General features: G+C 41.9%; 1 protein-coding gene across 1 annotated transcript in view; it reads right to left on the bottom strand.

Annotated features, from left to right (window-relative positions):
• Nucleotides 1–6,930: 6,930 nt before the first annotated feature.
• LOC146796676 (uncharacterized) overlaps nucleotides 6,931–25,263 on the bottom strand; it is a 208,743-nt gene continuing 190,410 nt past the window's right edge. Inside the window, exons 51-53 of the mRNA XM_085629355.1 lie at nucleotides 20,199–20,401; nucleotides 15,062–15,165; nucleotides 6,931–10,773 (exon numbers count right to left, since the gene is read on the bottom strand). Of these exons, the coding sequence (XP_085485481.1) occupies nucleotides 10,622–10,773; nucleotides 15,062–15,165; nucleotides 20,199–20,401 (459 nt within the window). The 3' untranslated portion in view covers nucleotides 6,931–10,621. The remainder of the gene's footprint in view (nucleotides 10,774–15,061; nucleotides 15,166–20,198; nucleotides 20,402–25,263) is intronic.

The following is a 25,263-nucleotide window of genomic DNA, read 5'->3' as shown; positions in this document are numbered from 1 at the left end:
GACAACCTTTCTCTTCTGTCAATTGTCTTTCTCTCAGTTGTCACTGTCTTTGCTCTCCTATAATATAATATTATTGTGCATATTGTATTATTATAGTGAGTTATAAGGAGATATGGAATTTTAAGAAATGAGTGTTCTAGTGAATTGCTGATATTCTCTCTAATGACAGTCTTAAGAAGTGGTTTGAAGAAATAGTAATGCAGAACATATGATGAGATCCAGACATGCCCTAGCCACAAATTCCTCTACAAGAATTAATCTATTCTCTGTGTAAGATATCACCATCAATGTGAGTTGTTGAGGTAGTTGAGGAGTAGCTATTGTTTTTTTGTAATTCATTGAAACTCTTTTATATCCAGGGTTCAGACATTGAGGTCTGAACTACATATTTCAGTACAGCCTGCAGTAACACCTTTTTAAAATCGGTTTATCAGGAGAACTTAAAAGCCAAAATTTCATTTTTTTATGTATCATGGACTTTTAAAATTACTGCCAATTATTGATTCAAATAGATGTTAAAGAACATGCAGAATCTTTTAAATGTCTATTACCAGAAATGCAAAAACAACAATTGATGGACAGAATGCAGAACAATGACCAGAAATGCCCCTGTGTATTTGGTAGAGCCCCAGCACCTTTTAATTAGCGGGCCAGATTTTGTTTTATAGGAGTTTTTCGAAGCCATTATAAAACCAATAATAAAAAAAAACGGCTATGAAATGAGGCCAGAAGAGAATACACCAACATAAATAATGTCATTATCAGGATAATATGATAGGGAAATGGATCCTTCTCTGCATTTAACACTTTCTCTAGAAATCAGAAAAGTTTTCCATTACCATTTTAATAAGGCCCTTTGTCTTTATCCATTTATATAGAACTGTCTTCCAACGTCTGTATTTCTCATATGAGTTGAGGCACATTTCTGTTATCCTTGCACTCACAAATCTAATAGAATTGGTTATTAATTTACTTATTTGATCACTTTCTGACATCATAACAATTTTAGTATGGTATATTTTATAATCCTTTTTTTCTTAAAACATCTGATACTGGGTGAGAGAAATCTTGTTTCAATGAGTAAGTTTGTGGAAAAAGGGATTTGATCAAATAAAGTGATACGTTTATTCTAATGTTATTCAACTCAACCACTTCCAATTACCTTCCCTTTCTTATTTAAATTGATGAAGATTCCTTAATAACAGTGAAGAGTTGCCACCACTTTCATATACTCTCTGTATTTTACCGTTAATTGGCAATTCGTCATTAGCTTGGCTGATGAATTCCTATACAGACATTGACTGAATCTATGAAAGCCTCGGCAAATCTCAATTAATGTCAAACACACCACCGGAAGTCCCACTCCATTCTGTTGAAGACTTTCTCCGTGTCCTCTCTGACTGTGGTGAATCAGACATCTATTTGTGCAGCTATTTATAACAAATCATTTAGAATAAGTCATGATACATCGGTATCTCCTGCAAGTTAGCCTGCCAAGGTCTTGGTAAAAATATTGGCTTTAGCTCACGAAAGTGGCCTAAAATAGCCATAAAAGTTTGGGTTCTTGCCCTTTTTTGGGGTTATAGTTATTAGTACCAATTATTTGTGTGGTAAAAATTCACTACATTTTCCAGCAATTCCTCCTGAAATATGTTATAAAATGAGTCTGTCCCTGCTGCCTCCTCATTCTGAACGGATCTTATAATTTTTTTAATTTCTTGTAGGCAAATATCCATGGTAATACTTTCCTTTAGCCCTCAAGTAATTTTTGGGAGATTGTTTTGGCAGTTTTTCAAAGCATTACTGTAAAGGAATTAGGTATTACAGAAATTGATTGAGAGAAAAGCGAGTAGGGAGTAAATAGGGTAAATGTGAAAGGCTACCAGGCAGAGAGATTAGAAGTGTGAATTTTGCAAGGTTTAAGAGTGCTTAACTCAATAGAGTACGCCTCCAGCTTTAGATATAAGCGTATAGGCAGGTCAAAAGTTCAAATGTGAATACGGATTGCATACACTTACACAAACCTTCACCATTCCCAGGTCGTTAAACTGAGCATGATTGACTTGGCTATTAATATCACACTTCAGTTAACATCACAAGACATTTACCTTTCTGGTGTGTGCAATAGAGAGGGAAGATTAATTCTAGAACACGTGCATTTGCAGCAGCGATAATCACAACTGTAATTTGCATGTTATTGTGTGAAGTCAGAAATGCAGAGTATTTAGTCGGGTTCATAGTGTTTCAAGAGTCTTATGAGCACTAATTGTAAACTTGTTGTAAGCCTATATGTGTGCTGCTGACTTTACTGCAGCCGTTTTGTATTGTTGTCATTTCCATACCCTTCACTCAGTGCCTGGATATTGAACAATGTCCGGACGTTTTAATGGCAATGCAATGTCCAGTTCATGGACCTATATTGTCATTGACACTGCTGTTTCACATCTATGTTCCTTAGTGTTATCAGCATGGCTCCTTCCACTGAGTGAGTGACAGATCCTGTATGCTGTAAGGCTAAACAATCTCTCTATTTACATATAACTCTGGTTTTCCCTAATTTGCTTTTGTAATGGATAACATTTAACCTGCCTGAGGCAGGTGTCAGGATTCTGCCATCATGCCACCAGGATGTTCTCAAGAGTGTAAGGGGGTGTGCCTTAAGACATTTTTACCTCAAAATGCTCCCTAGCACATTGCAGACCTTGCTCTATTTTCCAATCCTGTCCAGGTTTTGACACTACCATACTGTTCCTGAATAATGCTCTGGTGCTACAGCTCCTTCTGTTCCTGAGTACTTGTTTGGTGCTTCAACTCCTTCTCAGCTCAATCTCTTCCTGAGTACTTCTCTGGTGCTACAGCTCCTTGTATTCCTGCATACTTCTCTGGCACTAAAGCTCCTTCTGTCCCTGAGTACTTCTCTGGTGCCACAGCTCCTTCTGTCCCTGAGTACTTCTCTGGTGTGACAGCTTCTTCTGTTTCCTGAGTACTTCTCTGGTGCCATAGCTCTTTCTGTTCCTGAGTACTTCTCGGGTGCTACAGCTCCTTGTATTCCTGCATACTTCTCTGGCACTAAAGCTCCTTCTGTCCCTGAGTACTTCTCTGGTGCCACAGCTCCTTCTGTCCCTGAGTACTTCTCTGGTGTGACAGCTTCTTCTGTTTCCTGAGTACTTCTCTGGTGCCATAGCTCTTTCTGTTCCTGAGTACTTCTCGGGTGCTACAGCACCTTGTATTCCTGCATACTTCTCTGGTACTACAACTCCTTCTGTTTCCTGAGTACTTCTCTGGTGCCACAGATCCTTCTGTCCTTGAGTATTTCTCTGTTTCTACAGCTTCTTCTGTTTCCTTAGTACTTCTCTGGTGCCATAGCTCTTTCTGTTCCTGAGTACTTCTCTGGTGCTACAGCTCCTTGTATTCCTGCATACTTCTCTGGAACTACAGCTCCTTCTGTGTCAGAGTACTTCTGTGGTGCTACAGCTCCTTCTGTTCCTGAGTACTTCTCTGGTGCCACAGCTCCTTCTCTCCCTGAGTACTTCTCTGGTGTGACAGCTTCTTCTGTTTCCTGAGTACTTCTCTGGTGCCATAGCTCTTTCTGTTCCTGAGTACTTCTCGGGTGCTACAGCTCCTTGTATTCCTGCATACTTCTATGGCACTAAAGCTGCTTCTGTCCCTGAGTACTTCTCTGGTGCCACTGCTCCTTCTGTCCCAGAGTACTTCTCTGGTGTGACAGCTTCTTCTGTTTCCTGAGTACTTCTCTGGTGCCATAGCTCTTTCTGTTCCTGAGTACTTCTCGGGTGCTACAGCTCCTTGTATTCCTGCATACTTCTCTGGCACTAAAGCTCCTTCTGTCCCTGAGTACTTCTCTGGTGCCACAGCTCCTTCTGTCCCTGAGTACTTCTCTGGTGTGACAGCTTCTTCTGTTTCCTGAGTACTTCTCTGGTGCCATAGCTCTTTCTGTTCCTGAGTACTTCTCGGGTGCTACAGCACCTTGTATTCCTTCATACTTCTCTGGTACTACAGCTCCTTCTGTTTCCTGAGTACTTCTCTGGTGCCACAGATCCTTCTGTCCTTGAGTATTTCTCTGTTTCTACAGCTTCTTCTGTTTCCTTAGTACTTCTCTGGTGCCATAGCTCTTTCTGTTCCCGAGTACTTCTCTGGTGCTACAGCTCCTTGTATTCCTGCATACTTCTCTGGAACTACAGCTCCTTCTGTGCCAGAGTACTTCTGTGGTGCTACAGCTACTTGTGTTCCTGCATACTTCTCTGGTACTACAGCTCCTTCTGTTCCTGAGTACTTCTCTGGTGCTACCGCTCCTTCTGTTTCCTGAGTACTTCTCTGAGGCCACAGCTCTTTCTGTTCCTGAGTACTTGCTTGGTGCTTCAGCTCCTTCACAGCTCATTCTCTTCCTGAGTACTTCTCTGGTGCTACAGCTCCTTGTATTCCTGCATACTTCTATGGCACTAAAGCTGCTTCTGTTCCTGAGTACTTCTCTTGTGCCACAGCCCCTTCTGTCCCTGAGTAGCTCTCTGGTGTGACAGCTTCTTCTGTTTCCTGAGTACTTCTCTGGTGCCATAGCTCTTTCTGTTCCTGAGTACGTCTCTGGTGCTACAGCTCCTTGTATTCCTGCATACTTCTCTGGTACTACAGCTCCTTCTGTTCCTGAGTACTTCTCTGGTGCTACCGCTCCTTCTGTTTCCTGAGTACTTCTCTGAGGCCACAGCTCTTTCTGTTCCTGAGTAGTTCTCTGGTGCTACAGCCCCTTCTATTGCCGAGTACTTCTCTGGTGCCACATCTCTTTCTGTTCCTGAGTACGACTCTGGTGCTGCAGCTCCTTTCTGAATACTTCTCTAGTGCTACGGCTCCTTCTGTTTCTAATCTTGTGCGCTTTTCATGTCTAATTCCTCAGTTCATAGTTCCTTTTTGCTACTATATTCACTTATACTTCTAATAACACTTTCTAGTGCTGTAGGTCTTCTTCTGGTCTTTGGTCCTATTTGGTGCTGTTTCTACTTCTGTTTTCGGATTCCTGTGCAGATTCCTAACTCGTTGACATTATCTCTTGTCCATGATTGAATGTAGATTTGTAGTCCAGTGTTGCAGAGCTCCTTGTTCTTTCTGCATAGCTCCAATCCATGCTGCAGCCACTCTCTGCTTTTCCTTGTTTTTTTATGTGTGCTCACCTTGAGTTAGTTAGTTGGCCTGTCTGGTGTTTCTGTATTACTACTGCTCCTGCATTCCCTATTTCCTAGAGTTCAGCCCTGCTTTTCCTGAGCGCTATTTCTATATTGTCATTCATTCTGTGTACCCTGTAGTAAGAATCCAGTCCTGCCTTTCCTCAGCCATGTTTCCGTATTGTTCCATGTCTCCGTTCCAGTTGTCACTTCTTAGGTTTGTGTTAAAACCCTTGTTATTCTTATGCGATGGTTTCAGTGGCTTTCCTGTCCAGTCTTCAGATCCGAGTGCACTTCTGACTGCTCAAGGATTCAGCTTCTTTCCAGTCTATTCTCTTCTAGGCTACTCCCTACTATTTGCTAAACCTCTCCCTAATTCCCTGCCCCTGAATAGAGCTACTTCTCCTATTTACATTTCCAGTCCTGGTCTCAGCATGGACCTTTACCATAAGGCATTTAAACACCAGACGCAGTAAGCAAGCAGTAGTTGTGTAGAACTGATGTGTAGGACCAGTGCCTCTTGGTGTACAAACATCTTTGTTTGGTTATTTTGTTCTCCAACCTAACATATTATTTCCAGATGTCACCATTGAGTCTCAGAATATGTTTCAATGTCATCTTTATATTAAACCTTACTACCATCATGTCATCTGCAGGGCAGGTTTGTGGACTGATGGGGGTGGTTAGGGGTGAGGAAATACATCAGGGACTCCATTAATCTCAGTAATTCTCACTTAATCATTGAGTATCAAAGATTTTAGATTCAAGCATTACACATTCAAGTAGCAGAGAATGACAGCAGCAGGTCCTGGTACATTCAGAGCGAAGCCTTTATTTGTGAGATTTTGTTCAGCTTGAAGGGCTGAAAGAATATCCCAAATAACATGGAAGATCTTTCCACAAAGCACAAGAAAGCCATAGGAAGCAGAAGCTGCAGCAACCTTCACCCTTTGCAGACTGAATGGTGTTCATTGAGACCGGAACCCAGGGACTGGATGAAGACTTCGCAGGAAATAGAGAAGGAATATCTAAGATCTTCAGCCAGACATGTCTAAGCCCATCCAGAAGATTGAAGGTTAAAATAAACTATGTCATGTGCATTGAATGTGTCAAGTTCCCAGGGTGAGTTGTGAATCTGTAACAAAAACAAGAGCTGGACAGTCACCTGGTAATCAGGTGTGACTCTACAAGAACAAATCTTTCAAGTTGGATATCCGCTGGCGTGAGATTCTACCGCAGCGTGGCCTTGTGTTGAGAATATTGATGCACTGTAGTGCAGGGTTGCATTCTGTGTAATGAAGATATTAACTAGTAATCCCAGGAAACTGAACTTCAATGCAGCATAAATAAATGTTATTTTTTTATCCTCTAGATTTGACACAAATAAGAACCGGAACCGAAGTGGGTGCCCGCTATCTCTTGGACAAGGAGTATTTTCCCTTTTTAAGACCTCTTTTCAAGGTGCACAGTTACTTTCTTGTAAATTAGTAAATTCACACAAATAGACCTTTTTATAATTGAATGTGTGCAAAAATGTGTGCTAACACTGCCGGAGCCAGTTAGGTAGTTGTGACTCTTTGCTCATACATTGTTAATCCGTTGGTTTCCATGAAACACCGAATGTGCCAGGCGCAGTAACCTTTATTTAGTTCAACCAGTAGCAACCAGACTGATATGGTTGAGATACTTTGTACCCCTGGCTCAATACAGAAACCATTGCTACAGATAGGTCTATAAACACCATGAAAGATACTAAGTCGGATTTGATTTGAAAATAATTTTTATTTAGCCACAGACAGGTAGATGCTACATGGAAAGTATTCAATCAGAAACAGAGATGTGCATAATCCATGGATGCTAGCGCCAGGTTTCAAAGCATACATGCAAAATAGAGGCCAACCATCTTAGAGAAGAATCTGGCATTGATACAAAGGGCATCTCAACTTCACTATCTGGATCTTACAGATCAAGCCCTTGCACAAGAAAATGCTGCAAAAGATCATTTAGCATAAGTCATGGGTTTCAAGTCAATACTTTATAAAAGTATTTCCTTTTTGCTTTATCGGTACAGAAGTAGATTGCATTGGTATATGAGACATAGTCTACTGTTTCCAAGCACCATTTCTGAGTAGGGCCACTGATTATAGCGCCCTCTGTCTTCAGGATGATTACAATCTGAAGGCACTTATGGTGTGAAATTCTGCCTCATTTCACCAATGGCGACAATTCTAATGTCATCATTTAAACATTGCTACTGATTAAACTAAATTAGATCACCGACTTATTAACATTGTTAATGGGAATAGAAAATGCTTTGACAAATTACAAATCGATGAACGGTTGTCTTCATCTGTCGGCGGTGTCCTGGCGATGTTGACTCCAGTGTGCTTGGCTTCCTTGGTTAGGTGCCTTTGAATATGTGCTCCTCCGCAATGGGCTATATTTTCAAAACAAGTCCCTTACACGCTGTACTATCCTGATTTAACATTAATTTTTCTTGGCCACCATCCCTCCAGACCTATGCAATGCCTCAAGTCTTTCTATGCTGGATAATATATAGCTTTATTGAACCATTCCTCTTAAGACCCTAACTTTTAGGGAGCTTCAATGGGTTTTCAATTACTCAGTTTAATACTTTAGAAAGTCTTGCACGTGAACTGTCGCCTCACCGGCAAAATATGTTTCTAAATCAAGCTTTTAAAAAGGGATCCATTCTCATTTAGTTAGCGGCAAAATATGTTTCTAAATCAAGCTTTTAAAAAGGGTTCCATTCTCATTTAGTTAGCTACATTTTTAGAAAACTTTTTTGTCAATCCGATAGGAAATTACCATGTATCAGCTGGGGTATAGTGAACAGTGGGTGGCCAGCCTTATTATCGATGTCCTGCTCTTTCCTACCGGTTCACTATAAACAATAACCTCTGGCTGCATCCACAGGAGTCAGTGTAACTTGAATGGATGCCACTGCCATGGTTTTCCATCTACCCTCAAAGCAGCTCCAACGTAGGAGATAGAGCCCTGAATTTAAGAAAGGGATTGGATACTTTCTATGCATTTGTCTTCATTGCTTCTGTAGACATTCATGTTGACAGATGTATTTTAACAAGCATTGGAATATGTCTTGTTTTGTGCCCCAATAAGGGATGCTTTTTAGCCTTTTAGTGTGAGGGCATATATGATTTGCTCTTTAGCATACTATTAGTGCTTTATCTCCTTAATAGGCTATTAAAGCATGCGGTGGGGAATAGAGTGCGTTATTGTGGCCATACGTGCCTTCTATTTGCCCAAGGCAATTTATCCATATGGCTCATTATTTTCAGCTAGTGGTCTTATCTGGCTCCTCCCACCAATCCACTCCCCTGATTCTAAGCAAATTGTCTGAGCCTGAGTACTGCAGTGGTGTTTAGAGTGAGAAGTGCCATATAAGGTGCTAGAGACATAGAAGTAGGAATAGAACTGGAAAGCCCAAAAAGAATTAAGACAAGCATGGCAGCCATCATTGGTTAGGTTATTAGTAGCTAAGCACGAGATTTGAAACGTTGGAAAAACATTTTTTGTAAATTGATGTGTGAAGGGTGCTGGACATCTTAAATGGTTTTATAAGGATAAGTATCATCAGTATTACAATTTTTTTTTAAACACTTGCTAACTGCCCTTTTCTACTATTTTTTTTCCTGTTTTTGGAGACCACATCTAGCGGGACCAATAGAAAAGAGAATGCCATGGAAAGCCTTAGCTGTTGTCAAGCAAGGAAAATGCGTCAGGAGCCATGTCATCATTAGAAGGACAGTGTGGCTGTTCACAAATAATTGCATTTTCTATCAACTCCAGCAGAGAAGATAATAGCAGTTTGAAAACCTAGGGTGTGTGAAAGACCCACAAGGGCATTCATTAAAACTGCACAGAATGTGTTAGCATTGGCAAACTGCCCTCTTATGCATGTTTGGATGTCTAAATGTCGAAATTTATTAAAACCCGAACTTTAAATTTTAGTATGACTAAAAATCATAAATCTTGGAGTTTTTTTTAGGACAAACTCTCTTGTTAAATAATTGATCTTATTACCTTCCATGACAAACTGGTCAATGATGTGTGGAGGGCCACTGGACACTAATCCTATTGTTTCTAACAAAATCAGATGTTGCAGTTCTAGGTTGCAAGTATGGTGTTCTTTTTTGCCAGTGCATGAGTCAAGATACACTGATGCACTGTGGCTTGCAGAAAGTGGTGGGCAACCACTGCCATGCAAGCATAAAAATATCTGACGCCCTCTTTCCGAAATCAACGGATGTCAGTACTCTGCAACCCAATGCAGTGGGCAAAGCCATCACCCTACCTGAATCTCTTAAGGAGATAATTCAAATCCCCCCTTGCAATCTTGAAAAATCAAAAAACGAACTCCTAGTGTGAAGCAGGTCACATCGAATGGTTGCAGTTGTTTGGTGTTCCGGAGCACAGGCAGAATCAAGGTAAAACTTTTTTTTTAATAAAAAAAGAATATTAATATCTAGTTAAGGCAACTAGTATAGCAGTATGAAGAGATGGCAGTATTCCTCTGTTCTCCAAATTATTGTTCCTACTCTAAGAGCCTCAGATGTGCCATATTCATTGATCATCTCAGCATTTCCTGTGTGTAATAATTATTACATATTTATACACAGTTTTGTTTTTGTGAAGATAGGATCAGATCCAAAAACTGTGCAAAATGTAAAGTGCTCTGAGATTTTTATCTTGTAGAATTGGCTGAAAGAGTTTGCAATTGCTAGAATGTAATTTATATCTACACAAGTGACAGGCATAGGAGAGATTTAGTTTTCTAGTACACTAAAACGGTTACGGTTTTTAGAAACCAGATTATGTCATATATTTTACATTTCTTGTTTTATAAATGTGTTTCTTGCTATCTTTACACTTGTGGACCCAACATCAGATGGGCGATCATTGGAGGGAAGTCGGGCATTAAGGGAATGATTTAAAATTGAGCAGTAAGATCAAATCCCCTGACTTATGGACGAAATACTTAATTCAGAGAAGAACCAACCAGTGAAATCTCCACCCCATAGAAGTAATATGAGGGAGGAAATGTCACATGTTAATTCTCCTCTAGTTTCATCTTTCTCACTAGGAAAGGAAGGTTTTTCTATCAACATGGAATTAAGGGCCTCATTGTATTGCCATTATTTATATGAAGCAACAATTTCAATTTCTCTAACAGAGAAAATCTTTCATTGCAATTATGGGGATCTACCTTCTCTCTGTTTTCTTGTTTTTTTTCCTATCCCCATCATCTCTGCCCCCACAACTAAGAAAACACTATTCCAATTTCCTACAGAGTGTATGAAATGAAGCTATAGAATGGCTGCAAACGTGGTCTACAGCACTATCACCCATATTGAAGAAAGAAGGCTTAGATTAAATTGTGCTACTCATCATTCATCGAATGGGAGGAGCACTCAGGCGAAGGTGCACATACCCGTGTAACTTACTAGATTGAAGGAGCCATATAAAGTCTGAAATTCTGTCCCATTTGATAGTTCACAGAAATGCCCCAAGTTTTTGAGTATCCAGTCTGTTGTGGTCGTGATTCCATGGGCGCAGGCATCATCTAGAAAAACAACCAAGAACAATGTTTTATTTTTTTCTATCGACTTACTTGTGAGAAATCTAACTCTCATCATCACAAGTCACGCCTGGACACCTATTTCATGTGGCAGTACAGATCCAAATGACAAACCGTCCTAGTAAAGTCTCTTAATCTGTATTTACTTTGTGTTCATAGTTTACCAACTTGAGCCTTAATATAGCATTTTATAAGACTTGGATCCTGATTCAGAAAGGTAAACGTACACACTTGTGAAAGTTTAATTTTTTTCATTATTCACAAAACTGCATTTTAACCTGTTTACTATGACGGTAATTCCGCTGCGGTGCGGGGCGTTCCATTGAGTGGGCAGGGCCGCGTCGGCCAAGGGACATGCACAGCACTACCGAGGCAGTGCTTGCGATGGCTGTTGGCCGATGGGCGCAACAAAGGGATTAATAGTAAGTTAAAAAGCGCAGAGACACCACAATCGGTGCAGAGAACTCCGCACGTTAAGAGATAGGACAGGCCCATCTTTCTATGTGCGGAGTTCTCCGCCCCAACTGTGGTGTCTCAGCACTCATAAACTTACTATTAAAATGTGGTTTTGTGAATACTGAAAAAGTGCAAACTTACTTTACGTTTGTAAATCAGGCCGTGAGACCCTACACCCAAGTAGCACCTGATGGAAAGCACTACGGATATAAGTGATTGTGGGCAATAGGTGCAAACCAGCAAAAGGGTCGCTCATAAATGCTAGAGCAATCTGGGGTGGTGTGTGTTATATTCCTTGTACTCGCATGCTGGCCACAAGGTCCTGCTGTGAGTGACAGAACAACACTAGATACCCTGTTAAGTGCATCACCTATTGCTGTAGGCCCCGAGCAACTAGGAGGAAATGTGTCAAGCGGGAATTAAGCTTCACTGGAAGAAAAGGATGCCGCTGGACTTCAGTTCTGTGCTACTGGTGTGTGGGCAGTCAGTCACCTTAAAGAAATGGGCACCTGATAAAATAGCTTGGTGGGATGAGTGGCCTTCCAGAGATCTAAAGATCAAAGGCTTAAATCATATCAGAGTTGATTTATCAATCAGGGGGATTTACATTGTTATCCTTTTGAGGTCAGTGAAAGCGGTACCATTACTCAGGGGGAAAATAACACATATTGTCCTGAGTCACAATTCAATTCAGTTTGCGATGTTCACTACATAAATAGGACATTTACATTTTATTAAGGTATACAGGAGGTACTGGCTAGCTATCTTGGTAAACAGTGGCACAAGCTTTCCTTGGCATCCTCTGTTTCTGACCTACTTACTGCTGATTTGATACCGGACATAGGGGGAACAACGGTGGTCTTGGAAGACAAAGGGCCTGATTTAGATCTTGGCGGACGGATTAATCCGTCACAACGGTGATGGACATCCCGTCCGCCGAAATATAAATCTCATAGGATATAATGGGGGGAGACATCCATTACAACGCTGGTATTGCACCGCAATGCCTTTACATCGCGGTCATTACGACTTGCGCTGGATGGCGCTCTAACCTAAAGAATAGTATGATTTACTATTCCAACACATTCCCTACTGTACGTAGACTGGAGTTAGAATAGTAAATCATACTATTCCTAAGTCCAGCGCCCTCCAGCGCAAGTATTTGTAATGACTTGCGTTGCAACAAACGCGATGTAAAATACTGCGTTGTGAATGTATGCGATGTAACGTCATACATTCTATAATGGGATTTATATTTCATCGGACAGGATATCCCTCACCCTTGTGACGAAGTAACCTGTACACCAAGATCTAAGTCAGGCCCATAGTCTCCTGAAATCTTGCATGTAAGCACCTACCTACTAAACGGACAATGACAGTATCTATTGGAGTCGTGGTTCTTCACGCTTTTTTGGGTGCATGTTTGCTGACCACCATGAACAAATGTACATTGTTCCTCAAACCGCTCCTAGTTCATTTCAGGTGTTTTTACTGATGCTAAACCAGAGCGACCATGACTCAATGGGACAGTCATTTTGCATAGCGTTTTGGGGATCTTCTATATCTTAGAATGGGCAGTTTGCTGCAAAGAACACCCCAAGCTCACACACATAATTACACAACATAATCGTGCATGTGAACCAGTACAGCACAACAACAAAACTGAACGTGAAGCACCTGTGCCTGAGCACTGTTATTGGCAAGGTCAGCAGCACTCTTTCGAGGAGCCTACCACAGTACACCACAGCACATAGTTACCCGTGCATCAGCATGGCATTAAGACAGTGTGTTCAGGATCCTATGATACAACATAGCAACAAATGTGTATGAGCACTGACATTATACTCAAAACTCTCTAGCAAGAAGACAGAGTGTAGGCTTAACCCGGAGTAATCACACACCCAAAAAATACAACTATACATTTAAAATATTGTGTACCACTAACACCACACCAAAAACTACATGCTTAGTTTTGTTGATGGTTATGCGGTTTGTTGCTGTGCGCTGGCACACTTCAACACACTACAAAAGAAGCAAAATACAGAGTATTTAAAACAGCTGAGTGCTTAATGGAGAAACTAAATAAATAGACTAAAAGTAATTGTGATCTTCCTGCCAGACTTGCATGTGGACCTCCTTATGTCAAAGGTTCTAGAGACACTTGGCTATGTTAGTTGCGGGGTAAGCTATCTCATGAAAAGCAGTTAATAGGCTTCTCTAACACCTGACTTGATTCTGCCTTGTGTATTTTATAAACTTCACAGCTAGAGACCTAAAATAGATGAGGGAGCTTTGAGTATATATAAACCCATTAATAAAACTGTGGATAACCAGGGTTTGGTAAATGTAGCCACTAACAAACTCCCTTTGCAAGAGAGAGACAGGGAAATTCATAAAGTTCCACCAAACATCATCATTGAGGACTATGGAAATCAACACCAAAAATAAAATCCTTCCTAAATACTGAACAAGTGCCGTCCCACAATCCCCTATTACAAGCTATAGCTTTATCCCTGAAGCATATGGGGGCACATCTAGCTGTTCTGATTGGCCTGTAAGAGATAGTATGTGCCCCACCATGGCTGACATCCACTTGCAAAAGGTAGGAAAAGTCTGCCTTGAGATTCCCACCCAATGTGAAATAAGTGTTGAAATCCTACTGAACAAGGAAAGAGCATTTGTTAATTAATGTTGCTTGAACACCAAGACATAAAAGATGACCACAGACTCCTGATTTCAATTTGAGAAGAAGAGTTGGAGTGCCCCCTACCAAGATACAGAAGCTGTGGAAAGTCTCAACAATGTTCACATGAGTGACTGCTATCTGGATACCTTTCACCAAAAGATCAGTCTCCTAAAGTGCCATATATAGAGGTACAGATGTTCACCGCGCTCTCATGCCACAGCCCAAAATATTACACAGAATCAAAGATCTGGCCAAACGCCCATCCAATGGTACGGATTCCATCAGTCATTGGTTTAGGTAGGAGCATCTCAAAGGATTGTGAAAACATATCCCAGAAGGTGGCTGCCCTCACTCCTTATAACACATCAGTGTATCTTATGTTGACTACTGCCATTGACCATGCCAACCTCACCCCGCAGGCCACAATATCAAATAGGAAGACTTGATGTTTATTAATACCAATGACACTCATCAATAAAATTGCTAAATTGCTAATTTGCTATAAAAAAATGTGATCTGGCACAAAGCGCCGGACGCTCTGTAACTGAACTAATAAACAATCTCTGAAAATTGCTGAAACTGTGAAATACAAACTACGACCCCAGGACCTTTTCTTTCTCTACAGTCAAATATCATTCCCTAGAAAATAATCCCACCCAGGTGGACCCTTTTAAAATGACAAAACACAAAGAGTAATTATATTTACAAACATCTGAGACAAGATGTCAGTTCTCTACTGTCCAATGGCCCAAAAGCTTTCCCCGTCTCCCCTCCGGTAGAGACATGAAACTCAGGAATAGGTAAACTGGCATCCTTTTAAACGGGACCGATTGGTGCCCATTCATTATTCAAACATGCTGTGGAGGTCTTTGGCCTTTGTCTCAGAGGGAAAACCAAACATTCAGGTATTCACTAAAGCTAGCTTGAAAAATCTCAATATAGGTTCTAAAGGATGCACATGGTCACTATGATGTGCACCAACCAGATCTTATTATTTAAAAATAATAACTTTATCCCAGACACATGCCAGTAATAGTTATATAAAGTGACTTTGAAGACACAGTTGTAAACACTTTCCATTTTTATGTAGCACAAATAGAAGAAATATTGTGATATCAGGTATTTGCTTACCTCCTCCTGAAGCTTTCTGGGTGAGGTAGTATCTCTGAAAGTTTAGCACTGCCGTTTTACTCTTCATGGAGAGATCACTGTACACGTTATCCAATGCTTTCACACTGAAAAAGAATGAACAATTTAGATATTTCACTGGCTTCCAGATCTAGCATGCCCTCCTTTCTCTGCCACCATGAGCTTTTGTCTACCAAAGGATCATGCTTCATCGCTACTCAGTGATAAGCTGCAAAGATGCCACGTGGCACCAAAGGATCATGCTTCACCGCTACTCAGTGATAAGCTGCAAAGATGTACCGTGCCTCGATGTCACGTGTGACACCCTCAGCAGCCCTGGCTTGAGGCCTATTGCCATCTCTGAAGCAGCCTGGAGTCTGATGCAAGAATGGAATATGGGGCCTTACACCTGGGTCGGTAACAGCAGCTATGAAATGGCATGCAGTGGGATCCTCATTCCCCTGATCTGAATGTCAATGCACCTGCTGGACAAATGGTAGGTACAAGACTCCAAGTTCCTCTTCCTACTTGTCTTTTTCTCCATCCTCCCTATCTCCATCTCCTTCTCGTCTATATCCTCCTTTCAGTCCCTTCCCTCTCACTCTTCTCAGTCTTCTCTATCACTCATCCTCATCGTTTTCTCCTTCGTCTTTTTCTCTCACCTTACTCACTTCTTTCGCTTCCCTTTTCCTCTCCTGGCCGACATCCTGTATCCGCTCTTCTATCTGCACCTTACCCTTCTGCTCCACTTAATCTACCTGTTCAGTCTTATTTTCTTCCTCACGTTCTCTTCTTCAAATCTTATCTTTCCTTCTCCCTCTGTCTTGCTTCACCGACCTTCATTTGTCTGCCTGAGTTTCCTATTTTTAGAGCTCTTTATGTTTCTCTTTCCTATCTCCTTTTGCTCGTCTTTATGTATTTTTCCTTTCTCTCACTTCAATAGTTTTTCTTTCTTTGAGCCTTTCCTTTCCTTTGCTCTCTGTTCTTTGTTCCCTCCTGCAACTGTAAACACCGTTCAGGTCCCAAGCAGGGTCTGTGTGTGAATCATTCACATGATGTGATCCCTAATCTAACTGCTACTATTGGGCCTGCCCTCCCACCTCCCACCTGGGTCAATGTGCCACTGCGCGGGCTGCAGCACGGATAGAGCTACACCCCTAGAAGCATTAGAGGAGGGCCCAACTCTTTCTAAAAAGGGTTTGATGAGGGCAATTCTTTCACACCCCAACTCTTTCTAAATAGGGTTTGATGAGGGCATTCCTTCCACACAAATGGATTTCATGAAGTGGAGGGCCTTTCGAGTACTAATGAACAAGATGAAGGAAGTCCTGCAGTACTGCTACAAGCCTTAATAGTAGGAGATCCTGAAGAAATAAGGGAAATCCTGCTGACTAAAATTGGAGCCATTAAGGGGCAGATAATGCTGGTATTAAATGGCAGAATGAGAGAGATACTACTAGTATTAAGTGGAGCGATGAGGGAGAGCCTTCTTCTGAAATTGATGGAATTATTGAGGGTAGTGGGGATGGTCCTACATACAGCAATGGAAGAGAAGGTGAACTAGAGCTGAAACTAAAGGGAGCTGTGGTATACATCCCCGCCAACATCAGTGACTGCAAAGAGAGAAGGACATATGATCTATCCAACAGAAGAGAATAGGAAGGCATTGCTGGCACTTATGGACATGATGGAGGAGTGGTCCTGGTGGCACTAGATGAAAAAATGAGTGAGAGCCCCCTACCTGTAATGGAAGAGAAACCCAATCAGAAGGAGGAATGGAAATCCTAGAGCACTGATGGCACTAATCTATGTATCTATACACATATATATATATATATATATACACAGACACACACAAATATAAATATATAAATAGATACACAGACACATATACGTGTGTGTATGTGATATATATATATATACACACGCACACACACACACACACACAAACAGGTGCACCCAGGCGAAGTGCACTCTCACAGGTCTTTATTAGCAAAAAAAGAAACAGCTTTGATCTATAGACACCATATGGCAGTCCCCATGTGGCATTGGCATTTGGACACGTTTCGGACTTGACGTCCTTTTTCAGAGGCGACACATAAAACACTGCTGCACTGCTCACAATTTATCCCCAATACAAAAATATTGCCCTATAGGTGGTGATTGTCTATTATTAACTCCAATATGGCGATATTATTGCAGACGATATTTGAGACATGTTATTATGCCAGGTATATTGCTCTATTCAACATTGTGGTACTATACCTTACTACCATTAATGGCCATGATGAGCAAGAAAGATTGTGGTAGGAGATAAATTGAGGAGATAGGGTCAGAACTAATGGAAGCGATGGAGATTCTTAAAGTACTAATGAATGCAATGATGGAGTGCCATCATGCGTCTACCAATAGAAATATAAAGGGAGAACAAGATTCTGTCAGCATTAACGAGTATAGTGAGTCAGGGAGATTCTGCTGTAACTAATAGAAGCAATGAGGAAGTTAAATTAGGCTTACATTGACAAAAGTGTCTTAAACAGTGGGGAACCCAATCAGCCCTTGATGGCTTGGGCAAATAGTATTAGCAGGTAAGTGTGCCAACAAGGGATTTATTCAGCTAAACACTTAAATAGATTCAATGTTGACAGGTTATCACAATTTACTTGTCAATAAACGTTTTTAAACAAAAACAAATTTGTAGTTATTTTTACATGTAATCATCTTACATCGAAATGAGATATAATAAAAGGGAACACGGGTTTCTATATGCAAAAGAGTTTTATATTGTTGCAGAGACGATTTTGTATATATATAAAGGGTACAAGATCATAACACAATGAAACCAGAAGTTGCAAATATATACAAATGAATGTCCTTCCTAATAACAATTGTGAATACCTTTTCTTGAATAATTAAACAATAACAAAAAAGGGAAAAAGGTGTAGTTGTTGATCTTTCTGTCTAATTAAGGCTTTTGTCCACTAGACCATCTTCAGGACTATTAATAAAATGGTTGACCCTTCAAGGTGCATGTGAAAGGACTTATTAGTCCAGATAATTTGGGACTTAAAGAAGCGTATAGACCAGATGTATCGTGTTTAGGATAAAGTCATCAAGGAGTGAACAAACTTGAGAAGATAAAATGCAATGTAACGATCTTTATGGTTGGTGGTTACCAGGGCCAGACTGGCCATAGTTGGTACCGGGCGTTTCCCTGGTGGGCCGCCAGGGTGGGGACCTTTTTTGTTACTGGGGGCCAGCAATATCGGCCCCTGTAACAAAATTGGCCGAAACTGTCCCTAGCAAACAGAAAACAGTAATTGTGATCTTCCTGCCAGACTTGCATGTGGACCTCCTTATGTCAAAGGTTCTAGAGACACTTGACTATGTTAGTTGCGGGGTAAGCTATCTCATGACAAGCAGTCAATAGGCTTCTCTAACACCTGACTTGATTCTGCCTTGTGTATTTTATAAACTTCACAGCAAGAGACCTAAAATAGATGAGGGAGCTTTGAGTATATATAAACCCATTAATAAAACTGTGGATAACCAGGGTTTGGTAAATGTAGCCACTAACAAACTCCCTTTGCAAGAGAGATACAGGGAAATTCATAAAGTTCCACCAAAAATCATCATTGAGGACTGTGGAAATCAACACCAAAAATAAAATCCTTCCTAAATACTGAACAAGTGCCGTCCCACAATCCCCTATTTCAAGCTGTAGCTTTATCCCTGAAGCATATGGGGGCACATCTAGCTGTTCTGATTGGCCTGTAAGAGATAGTATGTGCCCCACCATGGCTGACATCCACTTGCAAGAGGTAGGAAAAGTCTGCCTTGAGATTCCCACCCAATGTGAAATAAGTGTTGAAATCCTAGGCCGCACCCCCCCTAGCTGACAGGGGGCCGGCCTAGCAGTTTGCCAGGGCTGGTTTCAGTTCCCAGCCCTGGTGGTTACTCTATCGACCTGCAGATTTCTCACCGTTCTCACCCTCCTCTTTTCTAAAAAAAAAAAGTAAAACCCTTATAAAACAATGCAAATTTACTATGTAGCACAGCACCCATTTTTGTCTAGCCGTTATTCTCATTCGGCCTCGAATGACGTGGTTAGAAACAAGTGAGAACTGACGCCAAAATATGAGGGTGGGCACTTTATGACTCCAGTGACACTAACATAGCTCTGTTGCTGGTGTCAGGGGGAGCCAACACCCCCTATAGGCACTGGAGCGCTACGTCAGCAGTTTCTGAATCCAGACTGGCGCCTGCATGTTCAAAGGTGAGGAATCTGCAGGTAGATAGAGTATACACCAGAAAGATAAGTAACCAAGGTAAGTGACTTTTCCATTTCCATAGGACGCTCCATTAGCCCTGTGCTAATTTCTAGCACATAGAGAACTCCCAACAGGGTGAATACGAGTCCAAAGAAAGAGTCACACGACAATTTCAGTAGCTTGATTTTCATCCTGTGTCTGGTGCATATTCCAAGCATACTACTGGTAATTTGGTGGAAAAACTAAATAATTATCGCCGGTTGTTGTAAATATGCCCCCAGGATCTTTTGCGCTGCATTGTTTCTCGAGAAATGTAGGAATTCCACAATCACACTTTCGCAGAATGTAAAGGGGGTCAACCAGTTTGCCCAAATTTCAGGCGAAGGTGTGAAAAAGACACAGACAAAACACCTGTGAGTTTCAAGCTCCTGTAGCGTTTTTACTACATTCCACGGGAGATGTAGATTTCAACGTCATGGATGGCTTTCAGAAAATTATAATCAGAACGTGACAGAAAGAAACAATGTGGAACGCATCGCTGACTTTTGATAGGCTGTCAGCAAGATTGTGTAACAAGGCCAAGCCCAAGGACTTCCATCTGATGTGCTAGACCCATATTAATAAATAAAAACATCAAGAAATAATGTGTCTATATTTATTTTCCTTGGTATTATTCAAGGCACTGATGTATTTTTATTACTCTAGTGAAAATCTTAAGGGCTCGTTGGTTAAATCCAAAATTGGGCACACATGGCATTTACTTCAAATTTCGGATTATGGATTGATGCAAACTGCACTCGAACTCAGGATTTTTTCATGCGCAATCCCCTTCAGAAACACGGATCTCTAAGTGACTTGAAAATACTTACATTTCTTGATAAACAGCACAGGAAATGTCCGTGGGCAGATAGTCGAGCGCAGTCGAGTTGATGTACGGCAACAGGAAGTCGATTGTTGTGAGGAAGTGTGTCACGTTGCTCAAAGGCATGCTTCCGAGCACGTGGCCCCAGGTTTCGAAGGCGTCTGTCAAGATGGTGGCCGCAATTCTATTGTCTGTTAACAATGTGTTGTCCTGAAAGACATGAAAATTGACAGAAAATCAAATGCGTGCCCACTATGATAATATCACCGATGTTTATTCATTTTTTCCTGGATGCTTTGAAAGCACAGCTTCCTCTCTTAGAGCTTCCTCTCTATTACTAAGCATTGGCAAAACCAAATGGTCTAGTGTGGTTGGCAGGCATTTGACTTTGCCAATGCTTGTTTTGTCCTTTTTCTTTGCATTGTAGCTCCTAGACCCTCACCAATAAAAATTAAACAAAACTACTTTGTGTGAGGGTGCGCATTTTTAGAAAGACCAGAATGCGGTCACTGACAGTGAAGCTAGCCAGTGACTGACATGGGTTGTTGACTCAATGACCCATGCTGTTTGCCGTAGTGGGTGGAAGAAAAAAAGTGAATGGCACAACAAAAGACCACTGGTTGAAGAGGGTGACAAAAAGTCCCCTATAAGTATAATTACTTATATTAGGTAAAACACATCCTAGGGTATTTAGTTTATGTTTTTTTTACATGCATGATATATGACATTTATTACTCCCAACTAAAAATAATCAAGACATTGCCAGTCACCAAGAAGTTCCATGATCACATATATGGAGGCTCTAGAGAGCAGGGCAAGTGATTTTATAATGTAAAGAAATTAGAAAGTGAGGTGCAATATCCTCATTACAAACATTAGGGAACATTTATTTCTTATTATGCTCTATACTTCCATTGCACTGTATTTCTAATGAAAAAAAAATTTTTAGGGGACAAATTGAGGGAGACTGGCTCATGCTAATGTGTTGTTTCACAACAGAAATTCCCTCCTATTAAACAATGAAACCAGTTACGTTGTGAACACTTTCTAGGTCTGCGTTAGCCAAGACCTTTTTGATTTTACTTAAAGTACATATAATGCACTTATTAGAGGGGCTTTCAGCTCTTGATATGCTGTTGTGTCAGTCACACATTCTTCTGCCCACTACAGCAAGAGCCGATGGATCAGGGCAGGCCACTTCCACCATTGGCTGAATGTACTGTGAGGGACAGCTTTCTGATCTATTACAAAGGGCGCACCACAGATAAAGTAGTTACTTCTGTTCCAAGGACTACAGTGGTAATGTTTTCACATCAAAACATTTTTGTGTGCTTTTTTCATTTTTCTTTCCATTGACTAAGGCCTGGCAGCTCTCAAAAGAATGTTTCATGAAAAACATGGCAAAACGAAACAAGCATTGACAAAGCCAAAAGACTTTCCAGCAACGCCAGACCTATTTGGCTTTCCGAATGCTTGTTTCCTTTTGCTTTGAAAATGTAATTTGAGCTGCAACAATCAGACCAGGTAAATAAGGGCTCTAAAAAAGGATCATTTGTAGCCTTGCTTAGTTTTTCTCTCATTCGATATATGGAGCTTTTGTACAGGTGTCCTGGAGTCAGTCCCTGGCGCTGCCTGCTTGTCAGGAAATAAAGCTCTGTCTTACAGGTTCATTTCTGGATTTAGAGTCTATGTTCACCATTTCCACAGATTTACTTTGTGTTTGAGACCGACTGCAAGAGACAGAGGAAACTTCCTGCAGGAGGCGCCCTGTACCTGTACGGGCAGTGTGGTGTCACACATAATACATTTATACAGGCACCAAGTGATGTTGTTTTTCTTAATGTTCTGTCATTACAACTCAGCTGTAAAACCACAATTAGTGGCAGGCCTTTGAAGGTAGATTACACTTTCCCAAGTGATGTCCTTCAAAGAAAGAAGATTATTCTGTCTGGAGTGACAGCCCAGCTGGTATAAATACCTCCAGGATCACTGGCTCTCTCTAAAAAAACTGCTTAGTACCTTCTTTTCTCCTATTGACAAATGGCAAACCACGCATTTCATAACTAAAGCTAGATGTTCATATGCAGGTCAGGGCTGGTGCCGTCTTTGGAGATGTAAAGCAGCAGCCTTGTAGTGCTTCCTATGGGTGGCATCTTATTAATGAGAAAAAGACCTGAAAATTACCTTTTTTTCAGAGTTTTGGGAACACCACAACTTCAATACATTACACAATTATGGACGCGGCGTGAGTGATTCAATATACCCAGCTCCCAGACCCAAGAATGAAAAAGCACTTTTGACGGGTGACGACTGACAAAGGTAGGCTGATGCGAATGAAGGAAGTGGCAAAGCCTTCCGCCAGGACACCAGGAAATGGCACCTATAGCTATTCAATTTGTGTACAAAATTCCCCCCTCATCCACAGCCTCAGGTTGTAATCCTACCTTAACCAATCCATGACCCTTCTATGAACCTAATTAAGAACATAGAACAACCATGGTTAGACCCTAACGCTCATAATATCCCCCTTGGAAAGCATAAATGCCCAACCAAGGCATATCTATGGTTCCACTTGGTTCACCGGGACCCCCTACCCCAAAGCCAGTGTCCAGTCAACCACAGAGCCTCACTGGAGTCGTAGAGCAGGGAGAGGACACGTGATATTGCACTGTATAAACTACTCGCAGGAGTGAGTTACAAAGTTGAGATCCTGTGTAAATTGGATGCAATACTTTTGGGTGATCCAGAAAAAAAGGCTTTTCCTTTAGAACACCACCAGTCACCTAATACACGGGCCACTTTGGCTGGGCCTTTTTTTTTAGATGGTGCGCCTTTTGGTGGTGCCCTTCTGTAACAGACGTAACCGTGTTTATGGAAGCATTGGCCCTGCGTCTGAAGCGGAGGGGCACAAGTTGCCTTTCTAGATTACTCCTCGCACCGCCCTCGAAGAGCCCCTTCCAGAGCTCTAATTTTGTGGAGGACAACTATAATATATACCAGGAGTACATTACGTCTGCACTGGATAACCTGATCCCCATGAAAAAAACGAAAATTAGAAAGAAAATCTCAGCCCCCTGGTACACTGATGATCTGAGACAATTAAGATCACAATGCAAGAAAGCAGAAAGGGCATGGAGGAAGGGGTATTCGGACAGAGATAAGGCTACTTTGAAGTCAATAGTAGGCAGATACAAACTACTCATTCTGGAAAGTAAAGCCCAATTCTATGCTCAATCTATTCTGCAGGCCCCAAATGGGATTACGGAGCTTTTCAGAATAGCAAAAACCATCTCAGCTCCAACCTGCCTGGAGAATAGAGTAGACCCTTCACAAAAGCTCTGTGATGAGATCGCCACTCACTTTCAAGATAAAGTGGCTAAAATAGTCGACCGCTTTAAGGACGAGGCGACCGCCCTGAGCCCCGGAAAAAAACCAGTAATAAATGGGATCTCAGTCCAACTTAACCCCTTGACTGCCTTTCCCACTATGTCGGCCTCTATTTTTGACTCCTTGGTCGGGAGCATCTCCTCCGGCTCACCCCTCGACCCCCTGCCCCAGAAGGTGTGGAAAACATACAGCCATCTAACCTTCCCCTGGCTGCGCCAGATTTGTAACCAATCACTGGAAGCCGGACTAGTGCCGGTCAGTTGGAAGCAGGCTGTGGTTTCCCCTCTTATTAAAAAACCCTCCCTGGACCCTACTAATGCAGCCAACTTCCGACCTATCTCCTTGCTCCCTTTTCCTATTAAGATCCTGGAAAAGGTTGTGAGCAGATCTATTTCGGAATTCCTTGAGGAGCATCATCTGTTAGACGCGGACCAGTTCGGTTTCCGCCCTGGTCATGGGACGGAGTCTGCTCTGGTCACTGTGCTAGATAATCTGCGTATGCGGGCTGACACCGGGAGCACCGCTGTGTTGGTGCTCCTGGATATGTCAGCCGCATTCGACACAGTGAGCCACCCTATCTTACTGGAGCGACTGGAGGAGATAGGAATAAAAGGCCGAGCGTTACAGTGGCTCCGCTCCTATCTTGCGGAAAGACAGCAGATGGTAACGCTGGGACCTTTCTCTTCAGAAAAATCCCCCGTGGCCTATGGAGTACCACAGGGCTCTAGTATTAGCCCCATTCTTTTTAATATATATTTACAACCATTATTTGTGGCCATTAAAGCATTTGGAGTTGAACTAGTAAATTATGCAGACGATACACAGTTGGTGTTTTCGCTGGAAGGTAAACAGGCGATGCCTTTAGAACAGTTTCAAAATTGCATGCGCTTGACCACAAACTGGCTGAGGAATAACTCCTTGCAGTTTAATGGAGCAAAAACTGAAGTGATGTTCTACTCGCCACCAGGGCGGAGTCATCACCTGGCGACTGAGTTCAGGCTAACCCCGGATGAGGCTCCACTGGCCCTGGTAGACTCCATCCGGAACCTCGGCGTCATGTTTGATAGCAACCTTCAATTAGACTCGCAAGCAAACAAGACCGCCAGTGTGTGTTTTGGGCTGCTGCGAGTACTCCGCCGAATCCTTCCTTTTTTGCCAGACAACTCGCGTGCTTTGATTGTAAGGAGTACAGTGCTCAGCAGGCTGGACTACTGCAATGCCCTGTACTTAGGAGCCCCCAATATATCTTGCAGGTTTTGCAAAGAGTCCAGTCTGCTGCAGCAAAGCTGGCGCTTAACCGCAGACGCGACTCCTCCTCCACCCAGGTGCTGCGTGAGCTTCACTGGCTACCGATCAGAGAAAGAATTCATTTTAAGTCCCTATGCCTTGTCCACAAAGCTTTGCATGGGGAGGGCCTGGCCCCTTTGCAGGAAAGATTTTCACGCTATCCCCCTCCAAGAAAGTTGCGCTCCTCTAACGCCAATCTACTGACACAACCCAGGTTCAAACGTGCCAGGATGGGCGGGAGGGCCTTCAGTGTGGCAGGGGCTCGTCTATGGAATGAGCTCCCTTGGCACATCAGACAGCTAGACTCCTTGTTGGAATTTAGGAAGAGCCTTAAGACTAGGCCTGGGCGGCAAATTCCGTTCCGCTCGCGGAATTTGCGGAATTTGCGTAATTTCGCG

The sequence above is a fragment of the Triturus cristatus genome, chromosome 10 (assembly GCF_964204655.1).
Source record: "Triturus cristatus chromosome 10, aTriCri1.1, whole genome shotgun sequence".
Taxonomy (NCBI): Eukaryota; Metazoa; Chordata; class Amphibia; order Caudata; family Salamandridae; genus Triturus; species Triturus cristatus.
This window is presented reverse-complemented; position numbering and strand designations above follow the sequence as displayed.